The following is an 18,191-nucleotide window of genomic DNA, read 5'->3' on the forward strand; positions in this document are numbered from 1 at the left end:
GCATCACTGATAGACGCGCCGTTTCTTGCTGCTTTCTGTGTGGGAGTTTTCCAGCAGAGGAGCAGGAACTTCATGGTGCTTTCAGGTGTACCTCCTAAACTCTGCTTTGTCCGGCAAATCGCGACCATTGACAGTCACTGGGGACCTCACGGTTCATTTAAATGCACCTCGTAAACTCCGAAATCAAATGGCCACAAGACTTGTTTAAAATAGGAAAGTTTCTATTTTCTTCTTGTTTTCCTACAATATCACAAACTACAACATTCGGGAATGGATGCAACACAGCAACTGTAACTCACAGTGTATTTATAGTGGTGATTTGAAATTCTGACATAAAGTACTCTGACATGTCTAGCAAATGGCATTTTTTTTTTACAACCTGTCCAACTATATCACAAAACTCATTAATTTATGTTAAATGGAAGGAGTTCCGTTGTTACAACCTGCCGCACTACTGTGGTAATTTGTAACAATAAGAGCGAAGAATTCAAAAAGTGGTCAGACATCTCATGATGTTTAATCACACGATAAGACTCCCAATAGATGGCACTTCAGAATGGAGCACAACCAACTGTAAAAGTAATGTTGTGATCTTTTGCAAAGATCACAACTACCTGCATGTGCTTACTTAAAGCCATGTGTATCATCAATCAGGGATGTAAATAATGGATGGAAAAATCCACTTTCTTCTTTATTTATTTTCTTTTCTTTTTTTTTTTCAACCAGGAAAGAAATGTATATTGGGTAAGACTTATGTATCTAAAAGTGCTGCAGCAAAACAATCTGAAGTCATGCCAGATGTAGGGGAGACAAAGGAAGGGATGGTTGTAATAGTACCAGTTTCACTTAGAAGGGGTGACTTAATAATCATGTGATGTATGACCACTTCCTTCCCGAAATGTAAATACAGGAAATACAAATACAAATGAAATACAGGTTAAAACAAAAAAGTAATTCTTTTCAGGTAAGATGAGAATTTGACTCGTGCAGATACTGTTTAAGATAACAGTATGCAAGTTGTGTTACATTATCTGCTACTTTCAAACCATTGTGGTACTGTCACTAACCAAACAATCACTGACAGGGTGGGGATGATTGTAACGCGTTCTTTAAAAGTGTTACAGTCAGCCCCGCAATAACAACTAAACACATTTTTGCTATCCTACTCCTGTTTTCAGCATGCCAACATAGCTGCTAAGGAAAACTGATAGAGGTCAGATGAGGTGAGGCAGGGAAAGACGGTAAGGTCCTCAGGTTTGGATGCTTCAGAAGAAGAAGATTTTTGCATTGTATGCATGGAGCTCTTTGGAAATTCCAAACCAAAAGAAACATGGATCGGGTGTTTATATTGCAAATTTTGGGCCAATGAAGACTTCACCCTTGGTGTACCAACATACATCAGCCACCACTGCAACTCTGATTGAATGGATAACACACACACACACACTCAAGCACCCCTGTTTTGTTCACTGCAAAGCTTTCTTTTCCAAAGTTCTCACGAAGGAGTCTTAGCATCATACATCACATGATTATTAAGTCACCCCTTCCAAGTGAAACTGGTACTATTACAACCATCCCTTCCTTTGGGATGGAAAGCCCCGGAGTACCCGGAGAAAACCCACATAGACACAGGGAGAACATAGAAGGGCCCACATACACATACATGTACACACACAGACACAGTAAAGAGTGGGTCATTCTGAGAACAAGTGCAGACCACAAGTGCAAAATGCTCAGTAGTTTGCACATTTGCCCTCTGGTTTGTCGGCCAATCACTGAAAAGGTGAATTAGTAATCATCTAATAAATATAACTGAGCAGTGATTTACAGAATCACAGGATGATCATATCAGACTTCTGTCACCATTGATTAGACACTACTTTTCTGTTTTGTTTTGGTTTTTTTTGTGCCCTTCGTATTAACTAAGACATTTAATATGAGATCTACGTTTAGATTTTTAAGTTCATTAAAGATAATATATTGGTAGATCAGTTTCCAACAAATCAGTCCTGGGATTACTTGTACTACTTATTTGTGTTTTTAGACAAACTGCATGTACAATCATGAAGAAAAAATTTAAACTGACTAAAAATTTTGTTTGATTTACAAGAGAATAATAAAGACATCTTGTATTCATCAGCTCACTCCCTCAATTCAACTTGTCATATAAATCAAGCACATACTGCCCTCATGTGTCCAGACAGTGGTACTGACACCATCCTGTTCAGCACACAGATTTCATGTTTCAAATACATAAGCAAGCCTGTCAAACATCACTACAATAGTTTTTGATGTAGATTAGCATAACTGAAAATGTGAACTTTTCTATACCAGCATAATGATGTGAAAGGACTTTTTTTTGGCCCAACAGAAGTGAGTTGATGAAAATTACATTTAACACATTTTACCAACAGGTCGACAGGTCTGAAGGAGGGATTCAGTGCTATGTGAACCTATATTTTACATAAGAACTAGACCCCCGCACACGCCTTTAAGAACCTGAACTGATATTTATGAATGTTTTTTGTTTTAGCCAAACACAGTTCACAGATTCATGTGTCTTGCTGGTGAAGAACACTACATGTATTACTCCTGCCACTCACAAATATTTGGTTGCCAGCTATCTTAAACATTTCTTGTCAGAATCAGAATCAGAATCAGCTTTATTTGTAGCTTATATGTAGTGGAAACAGTGGAATGATGTAGCGCAAACAGTGTGATGGTTCACACAATGGCAGGTGGTTTACGGGGAGATCAGGGAGACAGCCTGGGGGAAGAAACTGTTTTTGTGTCTGGTAGTCTTGGCATACAGAGCTCTGTAACAGGAAGCAGAAGCAGATCAAACAGTTTGTGTGCAGGGTGTGAGGGGTCTGCAGTGATGCTTCCTGCCCGTTTTTTGACCCTGGACTGGTATAAGTCCTGGATGGAGGGAAGGTCGGCCCCGATGATTTTTTCTGCAGACCTGATTGTCCGTTGCAGTCTGTTTCTGTCCTGTTTGGTGGCCGATCCAAACCAGACAGTGATGGAAGTGCAGAGAACAGACTGGACGATGGAGGTGTAAAAGATGGTCAGCAGCTCCTGAGGCAGGTTGAACTTCTTCAGCTGTCGCAGAAAGTACAACCTCTGCTGGGCCTTTTTCCTGATTAGGTCTACGTGGGACTTCCACTTGAGATCCCGGGCGATTGTAGTTTCCAGGAACTTAAAGGAGTCCACAGTAGACACTGTGTTGTTGAGAATGGTAAGGGGAGGTAAGGTGGGTGGATTCTTCCTAAAGTCCACTGTCATCTCCACAGTCTTGAGCGGGTTAAGCTCCAGGTTGTTCCGACCACACCAGAGGACCAGCTGGTCTACTTCACATCTGTAGGCAGCCTCATCACCGTCCTTGATGAGGCCAACGACTGTTGTGTCGTCCGCAAACTTAAGTAGTTTAACGGACGGGTCCCCTGAGGGGCAGTCGTTAGTGTATAGGGAGAAGAGCAGCAGGGAAAGAACACACCCCTGGGGGGCGCCGGTACTGATGGTTCTGGTGCTGGAGGTGATGCTCCCCAGCCTCACCTGCTGCCTCCTGTCAGTGAGGAAGTTGTAGATCCACTGAGAGGTGGAGGTCGGCACTGTGAGTACTTCTGGCGGAGGATTTCTGGGATGATGGTGTTGAATGCAGAGCTGAAGTCCACAAACAGGATCCTGGCATATGTCCCTGGGGTGTCAAGGTGATGGAGGATGAAGTGCAGTCCCATGTTGACTGCGTCATCCACCGACCGGTTTGCCCGGTAGGCAAACTGCAGGGGGTCAAGCCGGGGGCCTGTGATGAACTTCAGGTGGTTCAGCACCAGCCTCTCAAAGGATTTCATAACCACAGACATCAGGGCGACGGGTCTGTAGTCATTCAACCCCGTGATGGTGGGTTTTTTGGGGACTGGGATGATGGTGGAACGTTTGAAGCAGGAGGGTACTTCACACAGCTCCAGAGATCTCTTGAAGATCTGGGTGAAGATGGGTGCCAGCTGGTCAGCGCAGATTTTCAGTCCTGCCTGGTTGCAGAAATACAGTCATGAAGATCCACTCTTTGGCAAATGCCATTGCTGTTCATGTAATGGGAGCTAATAAAATTAGTAATTACTTCTAAAAACAATGACACTGAGACCCATTAGCAGAAGCATAGATATGGAAATCCCTCACTTTAGCTCACACAATCAATGAATTTCTTCTGTATTGTGTATATTGAACAGCAGTGAAGCACCAGTGCAAAATATGCCATGCTGATTTAATGGTTACAATGTCTCATTTAATTTTGATCAGAAAACAATAGAAGCTAATTTTCGTGTTGAATCCACGACTCCCACAAAACAGAGAAAGCATACATAAAGTTACACCACTTTTCACATGCATTCTTCACAGTTCAGTCCAACAGCTTCATAATCCAACACTTTGCTCTCGCCCAGCCTTAAGTTTCTCTTCCACTGTGTGATCTCCATTCGAGCCTCCCATGCAAGGTGGACTCTTAGCCAGGGTGGGGCTGCTCTCCCACTGCGCAGGAGTCTTGGCCTGGATAGCCAGTGCATGAACGCAGCTACTCAACTCCTCCTTCAAAGCCTCATTAACCAGACGATGGCGCTTTATCAGAGGCAGACCCTCAAACATAGAGCTGACAACCAGGACACGGAAATGGGATTCAGAACCAGGAGGCACAGCATGCATGTGGCTTTCATTGTGGACCTCTAAGTGGTCCGGTTTAAGTGTGTCGGTCAGTTTGGTTCTGGTAGCCTTCGCAACGGGCCTACTTGGGTCCGGCTCCATGTGAGGTTTAAAGTGGCCCAGAGGGCGGCTTAAGGCAAGACGGGCGGAGATGGGCCGAGCACTGCGAAGAACACTGGGTAGCATCAGAGGTTGTGGCAGGAGACCACCTAGGAAACCAGACAGGTAGAAATAGACGTAACATGCTATTTGTTGATCTGAGGACCAGCTTGTCTTCCAGATGATTAGATGTAAATACCACTCATGTAAATAATGCACATTTTCACTTTTTTTTTTAATTTAATTTTATTATTTTTTCTTTAAATTAAAATTTTTTTATTTACCTATTTTTTGGTAGCAGGGACACAAAGAATTTCACTGCACATTGTACCGTGTATGATTGTGTATGTGACAAATAAACCTATCTTGTATCTTGTATTTTGTATCTTGTATGAGAGAAGAATGGATTATTCTATCCCTCCCTCTTTCAACTGGCAGTTTATCAATTCAAAATTACACAACAGCATTTAGCTCTCATGACAGAATGTCACATGGCTGGGACGCTGATTGCAGACTGAGTTTTAAGCACCACAGCTGTCTCATGTTTCTTACATCAGTCAGTCAATTCGTAAGTGATATACAGTGATGTATGCAGTCAAGAGTTTATACTGGTCGAGTTTATAATGGAGACATGAAAGCAAATAGAAATGATGCCATGATCTAAAAAGAGAAATGTTTTAGTGCTCAGGTATGCCTAACATTAGCCTGCTGGCCAGTGTTAAAAAAACAGCTCCCTATTCAAGCATATGTTGCATTTTTAAGTCAAGAAATGAAGCTAACGCGTAAAATGAACTACTCACCTTGCAAATAAAGTCGGCAGCGGCGGCCTTGTTAGTGACCAGAGGAGGACCGCCTTACGCTGCATCCGATTGGTTTGTTGGATGTTTTTACTCCAACCTTGACCAATCTCACAGAGGAAGACAACGACTACTAGCCAATCAGAAGCAGAGAGGGGCGGCTCATGACACCCCCCCCCCCCCATCCAAACCCACCGGAAGTGCGTGTCCAGAGGCTTTGTAGCGTAGCTTTTTTTATGGACCGGTAGTGTTTTAACTGTTTCGAATATGTCTGTTATTAAAAGTCAAGCAGTACTTATTGACACAAATAAATATAATAATAATAATATAGTAATAAAATTGACTTTTGATATTTTTTTTCATTTTCATTTGCCCTTCTTGGCTCTTTGCTGACACCATTTCTTGTAGTTTTAAAACAAAAGCGCATGGACCATTAAACACAAGTTCTCTGATGAACTGTTAAGTCTTCACTGACAAATGCAGTTTCGTCAGATATGAAAAATACTGTTCATGTGCTGTGCCCAAATGTTAATAAATTCACATGCATACTTTGTGACAAAAATGAATAAAACAAATAAAGAATAAAATCCTACAAAACACATTTTAGAAGAGGCAAACATTTCTGTAAGTGTGGAAGAAGCAGCACTTGATGACCAACCCGCACTTGATGGAATGCGGGTTGATCATCGAGGCGCGGATGGGATGAATCAATCAATAAACGACACTGCTAGCATAACATGGAAAAAAGTTTTTGACTGGGCTCTCACCTAAAGCAGAAGATGAAGCATCCAGCCAAATGTGCTTCCAAACGAAACGAAGTTCCCACACCTTGTCTTGGGCTTCACCTGTGCAACGGTGGGTAATGAGGAGAGACCGCAGTGTGTCGTCTGTCTTAGCGTGCTAGCTTATGACAGCTTGAAGCCGAACAAGCTAAGACGCCACTTAAGAGACAAAACATCCAGAGCACAAAGACAAGCCAGTTGAGTTTTTCAGACAAAAACTCGTAAACTGCCGTGCTCAACAGTCTCTCTTTACTAAAGCCGGCAAATGCTCAACTCGCCTCATATAAAGTTGCCTGCCGAGGGGCACAGTGCAAAAACTCGCGGGGGAATTAGTACTTCCTGTGCTGTGGACATGGTTTTAACTATGCTTGATGACACTGCAGTCGTGTTTTAAAACCCATTTAGAGGCAGGTTTTGAGAAATACATTGATAGCAATGTTGAGTATTTTAAAAAGAAACCTGTTACACTGAAAATAATTACACCGTTAAGGTGCTTGAAAACAGTTACACTTAAAATAATTATATAATTTATTGCAACCTGCAGTTTATGGCAGTTTGCTATTATGTGTTCAAAACAAAAGGTTGAGATTTGTATGAATTACAATGTGTGAAATAAACTGCAGTATATGTGTGTGTGTGTGTGTCTTGTTTTTTTCTTTTTCTTAGCAGTACACCAGGGGGGTACTGCTCTAGGTGGCACAATCAATCTTGGAGATTAGTGACTTTAGCTTCAATCCCCTGTTCAAATGCCGTGATAAAAGATCCATACTGTAGAGGGTCGTCATCAAATATTGGTATTGGTCTTGGTGGAAGAGATGCTGCGTGCTGCTGTTGAACTAACTGAGCAGTGATTTCTGTCTGTTGCTGTATAATGTTGGCAGTGTTCTGAACTCCATTTCATTTGTGGTCATTTGAAGTGGTACGAACATTGCTTGTCCTGTGGTCTTGTTGTGAATTAAAGACAGTTGTATTGCCTCCCACTGACCTTTGAAAGGACAGCATTTGTTGTACTGAAGTGACATTTTCTGTTAGTTGTGCTTGTGCATATTTCCTTTCCTTAGGACGTGCACCAAGTAGGTTTGGGGATGGTTGTTGTGGTGGTGGCTCTGACTTTGAACCTTGTAATTTTTCCATTTTTGATTTCATAGTCTTATTGTAATATGGGCAGTCGTGGATCAGCGGTTAGGGTGTCGGACCTGTAACCGGTGGATCGCTGGTTCGATTCCCCGTACCGGTGTCCATGGCTGAGGTACCCTTGAGCAAGGTACCTAACCCCCACTGCTCCCCGGGTTTGGCAAGCGGGCACCCACTGCCCCGGGTTTGCTGTGTGTGTGTGCACGTCACTTGGGTGGGTTAAATGCAGAGCACGAATTTCGTTGGAGTGAGTTCCCTCAAATGACAAAATATGTCACTTTCATCTTTCTTTCAATATGAGTTCACGCTATCAGATGGTACAGAGCCACTTCCCACTACACTGCCTTCCAGTATGGCTATTTTAGCTGTAGCAGCAGCAAATGTATTATTTATTGAATTGAATCTATTAAAAATTAAATTAAATTATTAAAATTTTTAATATTTAAATATTAAATATTGAATTTATACTTATTTCATACACCTGCTGTTGGGTGGTTATAAATTAAACTGAAACAGAAATATACTACACCCTTGTGGTCAAATAAGGTATTTGCACAAAACATAAATGAAGAATGGTTCCTGCAATAATGATTGAATACTTAAAATGTCTTTATGGTGTGGGAAGAAACCGGAGCACCCGGAGTAAACCCGCAGTCATTTCATTTCAAGTTCAGGTTCAGATTATGCAAACATATTTGCACTTTGTTCTGAGACCCAGTCAAAAAAGGATTGAATCCTTCCATGTGCGTTGTAATAACCAGCAGCGATTCTTAATATGACCTCATGTCCTCATGAAAGGTCATAGGCCTCGGAAATATGTTGAATGTCTGGTTGTGCAACATACACTTGAAATTCGTGCTCGGGCTGAGTAAATAGTACCTCTAACTTTTGCTAAGACCCTGGAAAAAACAGAACGCACTCGTGTACTGTGAGCTAGGAAAAACAGGTGACGTCCTTGTTTTAACTGTGGATACAACAGCAGGAATTCTGCCACTGGTCCTTCAAATGGCACCTCCAATTCTAGTTCGGACTGTGGAAAAAACAGCTTCAATCCGTTTTCTTGTTCTGGAAAAAACAGCCACATTTGTTTCTCTGGCTGTTTAAATACTAGTCGCAAAGGTTCCTTTGATCCTGGATGAAACAGCAGCAGTCTTTCCTGTGGTTCTGGAAAAGGACACAGCAACTCTCGCTCGATTCCTGGAAAGAATATTGGTTGCGGGTTTAATATTGGAAAAACCAGTGGCAATTCTTCCTTTTTGCTTAAAAGAACTGCTGTAATTCTTACTCTTTTCCTGGAAATAAAGTAACGAAGCATGGAGGGAACAAGGAAAAGAACAACAAAGATTAAAATCAAATGATCTCGAATAAATGCTGAAATTGTTGATCGAGCCTGGGAGTAAACAGCTGAAATATTTCTTGAAATCCAGGACCAAAATTTCACAATTATTTCTCGGGCCATGGTGAAAACTGGTGAAATTGTTGCTCGAGTCTGGGTGAAAACAGGTGTAATTTTTTTCATACACCAAAACCAAAAACGGCGAATTTTTATGCGGGTCACAGTGAGTAACACTGAAAACGCATCTTCGGTCCGTCTTTCTAAAAACGAGTTCCGCAAATCCCCAATACTTTCTTGGGTCCTGGTAGACAACGATGAAACTGTTTCTTGAGCCTGGGTTCTAAGCCTGGTGATAATGGCCAGAATTTCTGCAACAATGTCTGAATCAAGAGCTACAGTTTGGGAAATGGAAGGATCTGTTGCACTTCCTGTGTCAGACTGTGGTGTCATTGGGTCGTTTCCAGAGGTTCTCTCAATCTCTGGACGAGAAACGCCCGGACTCAGATAAACAGACATGTAGAGAACAAGCGGGGAACGCTTCAGCCACATGCCGCCAGAATTACAGCGGTGGATCACAGAACCAATGCATAGAGAGGTCCTGTGCAGTTCTTGTTTCTTTTGCTTTGTTTTATCAAACAGACAGTTCAAGCCTCTGCTGTGGCTGCCATGACTCTGATGTAGCATCATCAGATTACTGAAGCTTCTGTTCTTGAAGACTGTCTGGGCTGGTGGGGGTACGTTTAGAGGTGAATCATAGGGTAAGGGCTCTGCTGGGTTAGTCTTGGGTGAACTGGGCTGGTTAAGTCCCAGTCCAGACCTGATGAGGCGACCGGCAGCTGAAGTGACCCAAGGGGCCACAACTAAACCCAAAGCAAAGAAGGGCATGTTGGCAGATGGTTGGAGTTGAAGGGAGAAGATAATATTTTATCTACTATAGCCAACTATGGCGTTGTTTTCAAGTTCGCTGTGCACGAAGGCTGGGGATCAAATGATCGATTCCGCTGAGTTGATCGAAGTGTATCCGGTGTACACGGTAACTCGTACTGAACTACATGTGACCGTCGACCGTCTTATATAATCTTAGATCAAAGGACGTGGGGAAATCAAAGGATGTCGTGTGCGTCAAACATCAAAGCCACAGCCGAATGAAGAAAATTACGTCACCACGACATCGCGCTTTCCCAGATTATTTTACGTTACGTTAATGGCGGGAAATTTTGCGTTCGAGGTTCTCTCTCAAGGACTACCTTACATTAGATAGTCCAATTCATGCACGCTGGTGCCTGCATGTGACAAAATATCTGACGTCGGTCAGGAAGACATGTTGGCCTATGCAGCGTTATATTCGGAATCTACCACTCGTATCACTGTATAGGCGATGCCCGTACATTTGAAACTTACTCATTCATGGAGTCGGATCCGAAATGAACCCTCGCCAAGTGCCAGATGCTGGTAGGCTACTTCCCGTTTGGAGAGATAAACGTTTGTACCGAACGACGTAAGAAAAAAATCCCAACCGCGTTTTGGCATCACTGATAGACGCGCCGTTTCTTGCTGCTTTCTGTGTGGGAGTTTTGCAGCAGAGGAGCAGGAACTTCATGGTTCATTTAAGTGCACCTCGTAAACTCGTAAAAAAAAAATAAAAATCAAATGACCACAAGGATTATTTAAAACACGGGCCTTTCCTGTTCCTCTGTGCTGACTGCAGATTGTTTACTGCAGTATATTTAAATAAAGTCATATATTACTCATAGTCAATATACATCCATGACTCAGCACATACATTTACTGTATATGTATCGTAGCACTAACTGGCATGGCCCGGATTGCCTCACTTCATCCCCCACTGAGAGAGAAAGCACTCTGCATTAAAAGTAAACTTCATGCACAGGGTTGACGTCCTTTATGTTTGCTATTAGAGATATTAAGTAACAGCAAATGCGGACTGTAGTCCAGAAGGCCAGATGTGAAAAAGTTCATCAAGTGCTGCAAACAGAAATTTCCAAGCTTCAGTGTCTCTAAGCTTGACCTCGATGCCCCTCTGAGAGTTGCATGTCCAGCTCACATTGTGGCCTGCTGTCTGTCTCTTAGCACAGAGAGACAGAAGGTTTGCTCAGCACCAGGCAATGGCTGACACATGTGATGTGACAAATAAAATGCAAGTGTGGAAGAGCTCTCATTTTGTAGTTTCTGATCCGTACATCCAACTCTCTCAGTGCTGTGCATTTTCACCTCAACAGTTACTTCCATGTTCAGCATGGATCAGAACAATGACTCGACATTTCTGAGCATGAAAGCGCTACTTTAGCTCTTCCACTGAACATGTTCATGTTTTTGGAGAACGCTCAGCTTTATCTGGAAGAGAGCATGTTTCATAATAGTCAAAGCACAGCACCTCCAGTTTATTGCAGTTCATTACAAATCCACTGGGGTGTGATATTGTATTGCATAATGAAGGCCTTCAGTAAGAAACAAAGACTCACTGCAAGGCATCATGTTCACCACAATAACGATCATGTTAACCACATGAATAACTGCTTTCAACATGGAAAAATCAACAAATAAGCACAGACGACAGTCAGCGTTGGATTTATGGTGGATTTATTTTACGAAGTGTCCAAAAAGACTAATAAATGTAAGTTATATAAGTATTTTTATTTACCTTAATGAAAACCTGCTGCCCACCTGCTGCCCTCAGGGAGAAGATATTGGTCCCCACCCCCACCACACACACACACACACACACACCCTACATCATCCACACAACTACAGTGACCGTGAACTGGACTTTGCATTGCTGCAGTACTCATCCCACACTTCCCTCCATAATTAAAGTCCCTCTGCCCCCCTCCCTCCCTCCTCCTGTTACCTTCACTTAAACCGTCAATGTATTTGTATTGCTGTGCCAGTAATGCTTGAATATTATCACATTGGTTTTGGACAATGACAATAAGTTAAAAATAAAGTTTTTTTCATGTCCAGTCTTTATGGTACTTTTATTAAACTATTTATGTTGAAATCCAAGACTAATTAATGTGAATAATCTTTTTAATGGAACACTTTTCAAAATGAACGTTACAGAGTGCTTCTCACATTACTTTTTGTAGTCCTGTGGGATTTACAACCATTTATAGTATGTCTGATATAAACTTAAGACAATATTTAAATAAATGCGTGAAATGACAAAAATCGAGTAAGTTTTCTACTTGTTTATTCTTCATGGTTCTTTGTTATCCATTGTGATTCCAAAAGGTCAGTTGCACAGCACAGTGCAAACCCAATCAAAAATCAACAATGAGAAAATATAAGAAAAGTTCGTACACGCCTTTAAACAGAACTGATGCTGTCACACTGAGGCTAACTATGATTCATAACCGGTTAGCACTGATGTATTTACTTATTTCATTCTCATTTACAAAACACACAAAATCAAAGACAACATACATCAATGTTAATTTACACTTCTTTTTATATATATATATGTATATATATATTTTTTTTATTCATGGTTTCACAAACAGTTTCTATACTTACAAACAATCAACTACAGTTTCTACAGCACAGTACAATGACAAAGGTGATAAACTCTTTCTTACGTTTAATTAATGGCAATGCAATCTTACCGACAAAAGCTTCAAGACTTAGGGATGTTTTAGAGAGTACACATGAATGTTAGCTGTAAAGTCCTGTGTCATTATTAGGCCAACACTCAGCATTTTGGTGGACAAGGCCAGCATATAGTAACGTGCTCCAATTTTTAATAGATTCAAAGGAGAGCATAAAGAGACAAATACCCAAACACTTATTGCTTTGTTAACTTTTTGCACTCACGATTGACTGTTGCTCGGGCAACAAGTTGATTATACAAAAGAAACCCTGTAACATAAGCTAAGATATGTATCTACAAGAGACAAGTTTGACTTGGACGCAGCCTGAACTGAGTCACTGAGACAGGTTAGCGCTTTAACAGCATTCCATGTTGAACGAATACAACAGTTATCTTGACATCTTAATTTTTGGGTGATACGGGACAACATACAGAGCATAGGACTACCTGTACAGTTATTGTGCATTCATATACTAGTATCAATGTGCTTTTGACAGGACATCTGGGCAAATTTTGCTTTCTCACTTGCAGGTCATTTTGGTTTCTGAAGCCACCATTCCTCACTTAAACAAGAGCACCTGGACTCTTTAAGACTCAGATGACTAATGAAAAATCTTCATCAGTACAATAAGACCAGTTGTTCTTGTTTCACATGATTGATAGCTGCAGACCCACAAAAACTGACTGCAAATTTCCAGGGCTCCAAAGGTTTGAAGATCTATCTCATTAGTTACATTATAAGTACTTTTATTTACATATATTCATATCTATAACAGAGAATTGATGGTGCAATGTGTAAACTCAGGCCATACAAAAATATTTGGCAATAATTAATGAGAGATGGCACACTCATAAATCATGGGTCAGATGTCAAAATTTGAGTCGGATCAATGTGAGACAGAGGGAGTGACGTGTGAGGGGTAGATCATCAAAGCTCCAAGCACCTATGTTCACAACTGCACTCATGTTCACAATATTGTCATTTGGTAGGTTTTGGTCTTTGTGCTCTTGCTAAACCAACACCTTGGTCTTCATTAAATCTCTAGCAAGGCTGCATCAGAATGTATCTTGGAGAAAACATTCAAAATTGTGCATGTACGGCAGCGTACATTCAGTGCAATGGGTTGTCTACTTATTCAACTGTCTCTGAGTCGAAGTATGGCTGCTATCCTACAAAATGGCAGTTTGGACAAAAATATGTTTTTGTTAATCTGACAGCTTAATGATTGTTTCGTTTTGTTTTTTTTCTTTAACCTTGCAATTGTGAACATATCACCCTTGCTTTTCTAGATCAGGGAAATGTGGCAAGTATTTTCACCCACACTCTGTGCTGTTACCATTGAGAGATATATGACAATCAGCCCTTGGCAGTGAGTTCTCTACGGTGAATCTCAGGTTAGCTCTAGCTACATTGGTGTAATAAAGCACAAGTAAACACAAGGTCCCAGTTTCACTCCAAAACCATACCCTCATCAGCAGAACAATCCTTTTCAGCTGCTATTAATCCTCAGTGTTCAACATGTTATGTGCCCCAAGACTGTACACATCCCAAACTGGGATAATTTAAGGTGGAATAACTCTGCTTGTACTTTGCCAGTGTTACTTTGGGTGCAGTGTTTTTCAGCAGTTTTAATATTTACTTTTTTGACACTTAACTCTTTCAGAAAGTCTTGTTCTAAGAGTAAAAAACAGGTTAAGCGTGTCCCCTATGTTATCACCCTGCTCAGCTATCAATATAACACAGCTACTCCACAACCTTTCACACAATAGTGTTTGCTAAATATGAAATGGTAAAAGACATAAAAAAAAAATCTCAATATTGCACAGAGGTTCAATATTGCACTAAGAAGCACACTCACGTTAAACATTCAGTTCACACAAATTATTGGATTATAGTTTATCTGTCATCTCTTACACACTTCACACAATGTGTGCCTGCACTGAAATCATCAAAATTAAAAGTGTAGGCTTTTTGTGTAACTTTTTTTTTTTTTTAACCTTTTGATTTCCTGCTTTTCATTCAGATGTGATAACATGTTGTAAGTTAATAAAGGATCCTGTGGAGTGTGCTCCAGGAAGAGAGCGATAAGGTCCGTCAACCTTCGCCTATTCTAACCTTATTCTGCTGCTGCCAACAGCAAAATAAAAGCACAGTCTGTTGTGGGTTCAAATATGACGGTAACACAAGACGGACGAATTGCTTGTCCAAAATGCTGTTCACATGTTGTACTCTCGGTTTTCAGAACTTTTACATACATACTTTGTGACATGCATAAAACCCTCCAAAACATTTTATAAGAGACAAAAACATACTGTAAGTCTCTGAGGAGAGGTACTAAAAAAAAAAAAAAAAAACATTTCTTACAAGGGATACACAGTGTGACTGAAAAAGGTTGATTCAGCTTGAGAGTCTGAACATTTTCATGAAGCTCAGAAAATGTTAAGGGCAATCACATCAACAAATGGTTGCGCTTAAAATGTGCATTTTAACAAACAGCTTCAGTCTTGTGATGAAACTGTAACCATGACAGCACAACACATCCATTAACTGATTCAAATGACTGTTCAAAGGTGATCAGAGAAAAATGTTTTAAAAGGGGCAAAGGGACTCAACTGATCTCCTTATCATATTCTAACAACAACAAAAACAAACCTGGAATGTCCTATAATCTATAAAATGGCAGTTCTGCACACCAACACAAGACCTCGGGAGGTAAAGACTGAGCACAGGTCTTTGTTTAAGAGAAAGCCAAGAGAGTTGTGTCTTGGTTTTACCCTGCAAAGTCAAAAATGCTTCAAATCAAGGCATAAAATGTTGCATTTTTGATTCTAAGTCCAACAACGGCAACATGCTCGAGACTTGACAGGTGAGTTAATTTTTTTTCAGAAGAATGGAAGTGAACTACAGAGAACTCTGCAACGATGACTGGTGGTCATTTCTATGAGTCGAACTGCATGGCTCATTATGAAGAGTCCCCCCATGCCCTGACCTCCAACCCCCAGTTCCACGCACTCCTACTCACAGGAGCTAAATTTACTTATATAAGCTATACTATTCTAGGGAAACAGCATGTTATGCTCTCACTGAACATGTTAATATTATTTTTGTCTCATGTTTCTGCACCAATTCTGAGCAATCATCAATCAATGTCTCAGCTCCACGTTTATTCAGCCATTCCAATTGTTTGTCACACCTCAACTATTCTTGACAATATGGTGGAGTACCTAGCAAATAATACCCACTCCCAAATATTTACAGCAAATTTGAGTCTGGTCAGCATGTAAGCTAACTTTATCATTGTGAGGAAGGGGTTAAAGGGTAGGATTTGGAGAGCTCTTGCGCCGTTCATTCACAGTGTGGCGAAAACTCTGCTGTCCCCCAGAAACTTGTTGGCGCCACACTATTGCAGCACCTGACCCCGCGTCTCTGGTAGTTTGAGGGCCAGAAAACTGCCTGCCGCCAGCGCACCCGAGGCAAAGAGGATGGGCACAGCTTTGGTGATACCAACAAACGAGGTAAAGATGCTTATTCCTAAAACAGCCGCCAATTTACAGAGGGCGTTGAGGAAGCCAAATGCTGTGGTCCTGTGGAAAGAGAGGGGACAGAGACACAGTCAGGATCCGAGTCAGTCAAACAAAGATGAAAAGCAGTGGAGTAATACAGCAAGCGAAGAGCTGTCTTTTACACAAGACAGACATTTTCTTTTTCAGATAAACTGTTAAGGTAAGTCTCAGAATTTAGTATGCGTTTCCTCGTCATTTTCTGTGCAGGCTGCAGGAACCTTAAAGAACCACAAGGTGGCGATACAGCTTGTAAACTGAAAACTCAGTAGCTGCTCTCACAATGAATACAGAAGGGCAACACATACAGTAAATGTTTTTTCTTCGGTAAAATATTACATATTTTTATTAGGCTGCATTTCAATAAATAAAATAAAGTACGATTTGCATATTCAGCTTCAAGGCTGGACCCAGAAACACATCAGACTGCTGAATGCTTTTCTTCACATGTGCTACCAATGATTTCACCCCGCAATATCATCCATCCCCGCGAGCCAACCAATCATTGTAGGGCAACTCTTATGACATCGTCATCGTCATCGTCATTCAGCACCACTGTCTTCACAGTGTCAAGGAGATTTCAGGGCAGACCTAAATTGCCTACCTCTTGTCAGAGGGGTAGAGCTCTACAGTCAGCACATCCAGGGCGTTCCAGGAAGCGATGCTGATTCCCCCAAACAGGCAGAGCAGAGCAATCATGGCTGACTCGCTGTTGCCAAAGGACAGGAAGAAACAGCTGAAGCAAGAGATCACACTGGAGCCCGCTGGAGGGTGGACAACAGCAGAGAAAGAGGGACAGAGGAAAAGATTTACGCATGAAGAATGGAAGGAAGTCCTGCATATGTCAACTCAAGATTATCATTAGTCTGTCATTTGGAACTGTAACGTAGTTAGACCAGCTAAGCGTCCACTCTGAAACCTCTAGGTCTCAATTATCCCTCTGCTTAAATTTGTTAGACTACTTTTAATGTGGGCTGACCTCGACTTTCTCCATTTTATTAATCACTGATTCTCACCAAGGATCTGGAGAACTTACTCTGGAGAGTGATCTCCATAAATTCCATAAAATAATGTGGCCCTGTGGTCATATTACCTAGCATCCTCAGGCGTCCGATCTTGTCCATGAGCAGCGCAGAGACGATGTTGCCTGGCAACACAGCCAGAGTGCCCAGGAAACTGACAAAGTAGACCATATAGGCATTGTTCTCATCACTGACGTCACTGAGCAGGCAGCCCTCTTTGTTGTGCAGGAAAGTGCTGTTGATGAGCTTGCAGTTGATCAGCCTGTACTTGAAGAGATCTGGGGTGAAGGGAAGAGGAGGGAGGAGTCGGAAGGAGATTGTGAGATTGCATTGACATCCGTCCTGAGCGATTCGATCACAAGTGGACAGCTCTAAGCACATGTGTGAATGTACCTGAGACGCACTGAGGACACGCACAGACGGCAGGCTGTCTTGGACACTTATGACTACATTGTCGAGTGATGTGAAGCTTCGAAAAACAACTTTTCATCATTTCTGCGTCTGTGCGAGTTGGAAAGGCGAGATCCGATCGCAAGTGGTCACTCGAGACACATTTTAATCCCCAGCTTTACAGCTGCTGAAAGAAACTTGTGTGGGACATGGTGGAACACGGATCTTTGGTCCAAATGTTCTGTCCATCTTGCTAAAAGTTATGTGACGATTGCACTGAGTTGGAAAAAAGAACAGAGAGTGCTCTTCAGTGTAATTTAATTCGCCACTGTAATCCCAACATCCTAACTTTGGAAACGTAATTGTTGCTGAGAGGCGCTGATTAAACTGGTAAGTTTGGTTCAGCTGTGTTAGATTTCAGTATCATTTAACTCCTCCACATACTGTATATAAATTAGGCTTTCGATAAATTGCATTCCAGTACAACGCAATCACACAGTACATCCTCAAAATGAGCCAAAACACAACGACAGCACTGTTTCTATTTACTGTATCTGTTAGGCATCTACAGGTGAGTTTACCTTTCTGTTGGAAATATGCTCGCTGCTTTATTCAGACACAGTTTTTCCTCTTAAATATTTACAAATCCTTGTATTTTGCCTGACGCCATGTTCTACAAGTGATACAAACCGTGTGCATAGTCTCTACATGCAGTAGCTATTGTACCGCTCGTCTGTTGCTCTTCGTGAAGTCTCAGCCATAAGTTAC

General features: G+C 41.5%; 2 protein-coding genes across 2 annotated transcripts in view; both read right to left on the reverse strand.

The window, feature by feature from the left end:
• Positions 1-4,243: 4,243 nt before the first annotated feature.
• On the reverse strand, positions 4,244-4,923 carry LOC124064923 (bolA-like protein 1). The gene has a single exon (XM_046399818.1). The coding sequence runs from the start codon at positions 4,879-4,881 to the stop codon at positions 4,414-4,416; it is 468 nt and encodes a 155-aa protein (XP_046255774.1). The 5' UTR covers positions 4,882-4,923; the 3' UTR covers positions 4,244-4,413.
• Positions 4,924-12,049: 7,126 nt separating this feature from the next.
• sv2a (synaptic vesicle glycoprotein 2A) overlaps positions 12,050-18,191 on the reverse strand; it is a 42,515-nt gene continuing 36,373 nt past the window's right edge. Inside the window, exons 11-13 of the mRNA XM_046400062.1 lie at positions 17,105-17,311; positions 16,616-16,775; positions 12,050-16,035 (exon numbers count right to left, since the gene is read on the reverse strand). Coding sequence (XP_046256018.1) covers positions 15,852-16,035; positions 16,616-16,775; positions 17,105-17,311 — 551 coding nt within the window. The 3' untranslated portion in view covers positions 12,050-15,851. The remainder of the gene's footprint in view (positions 16,036-16,615; positions 16,776-17,104; positions 17,312-18,191) is intronic.

This window comes from Scatophagus argus, chromosome 9, assembly GCF_020382885.2.
Source record: "Scatophagus argus isolate fScaArg1 chromosome 9, fScaArg1.pri, whole genome shotgun sequence".
NCBI classification, from domain to species: Eukaryota; Metazoa; Chordata; class Actinopteri; family Scatophagidae; genus Scatophagus; species Scatophagus argus.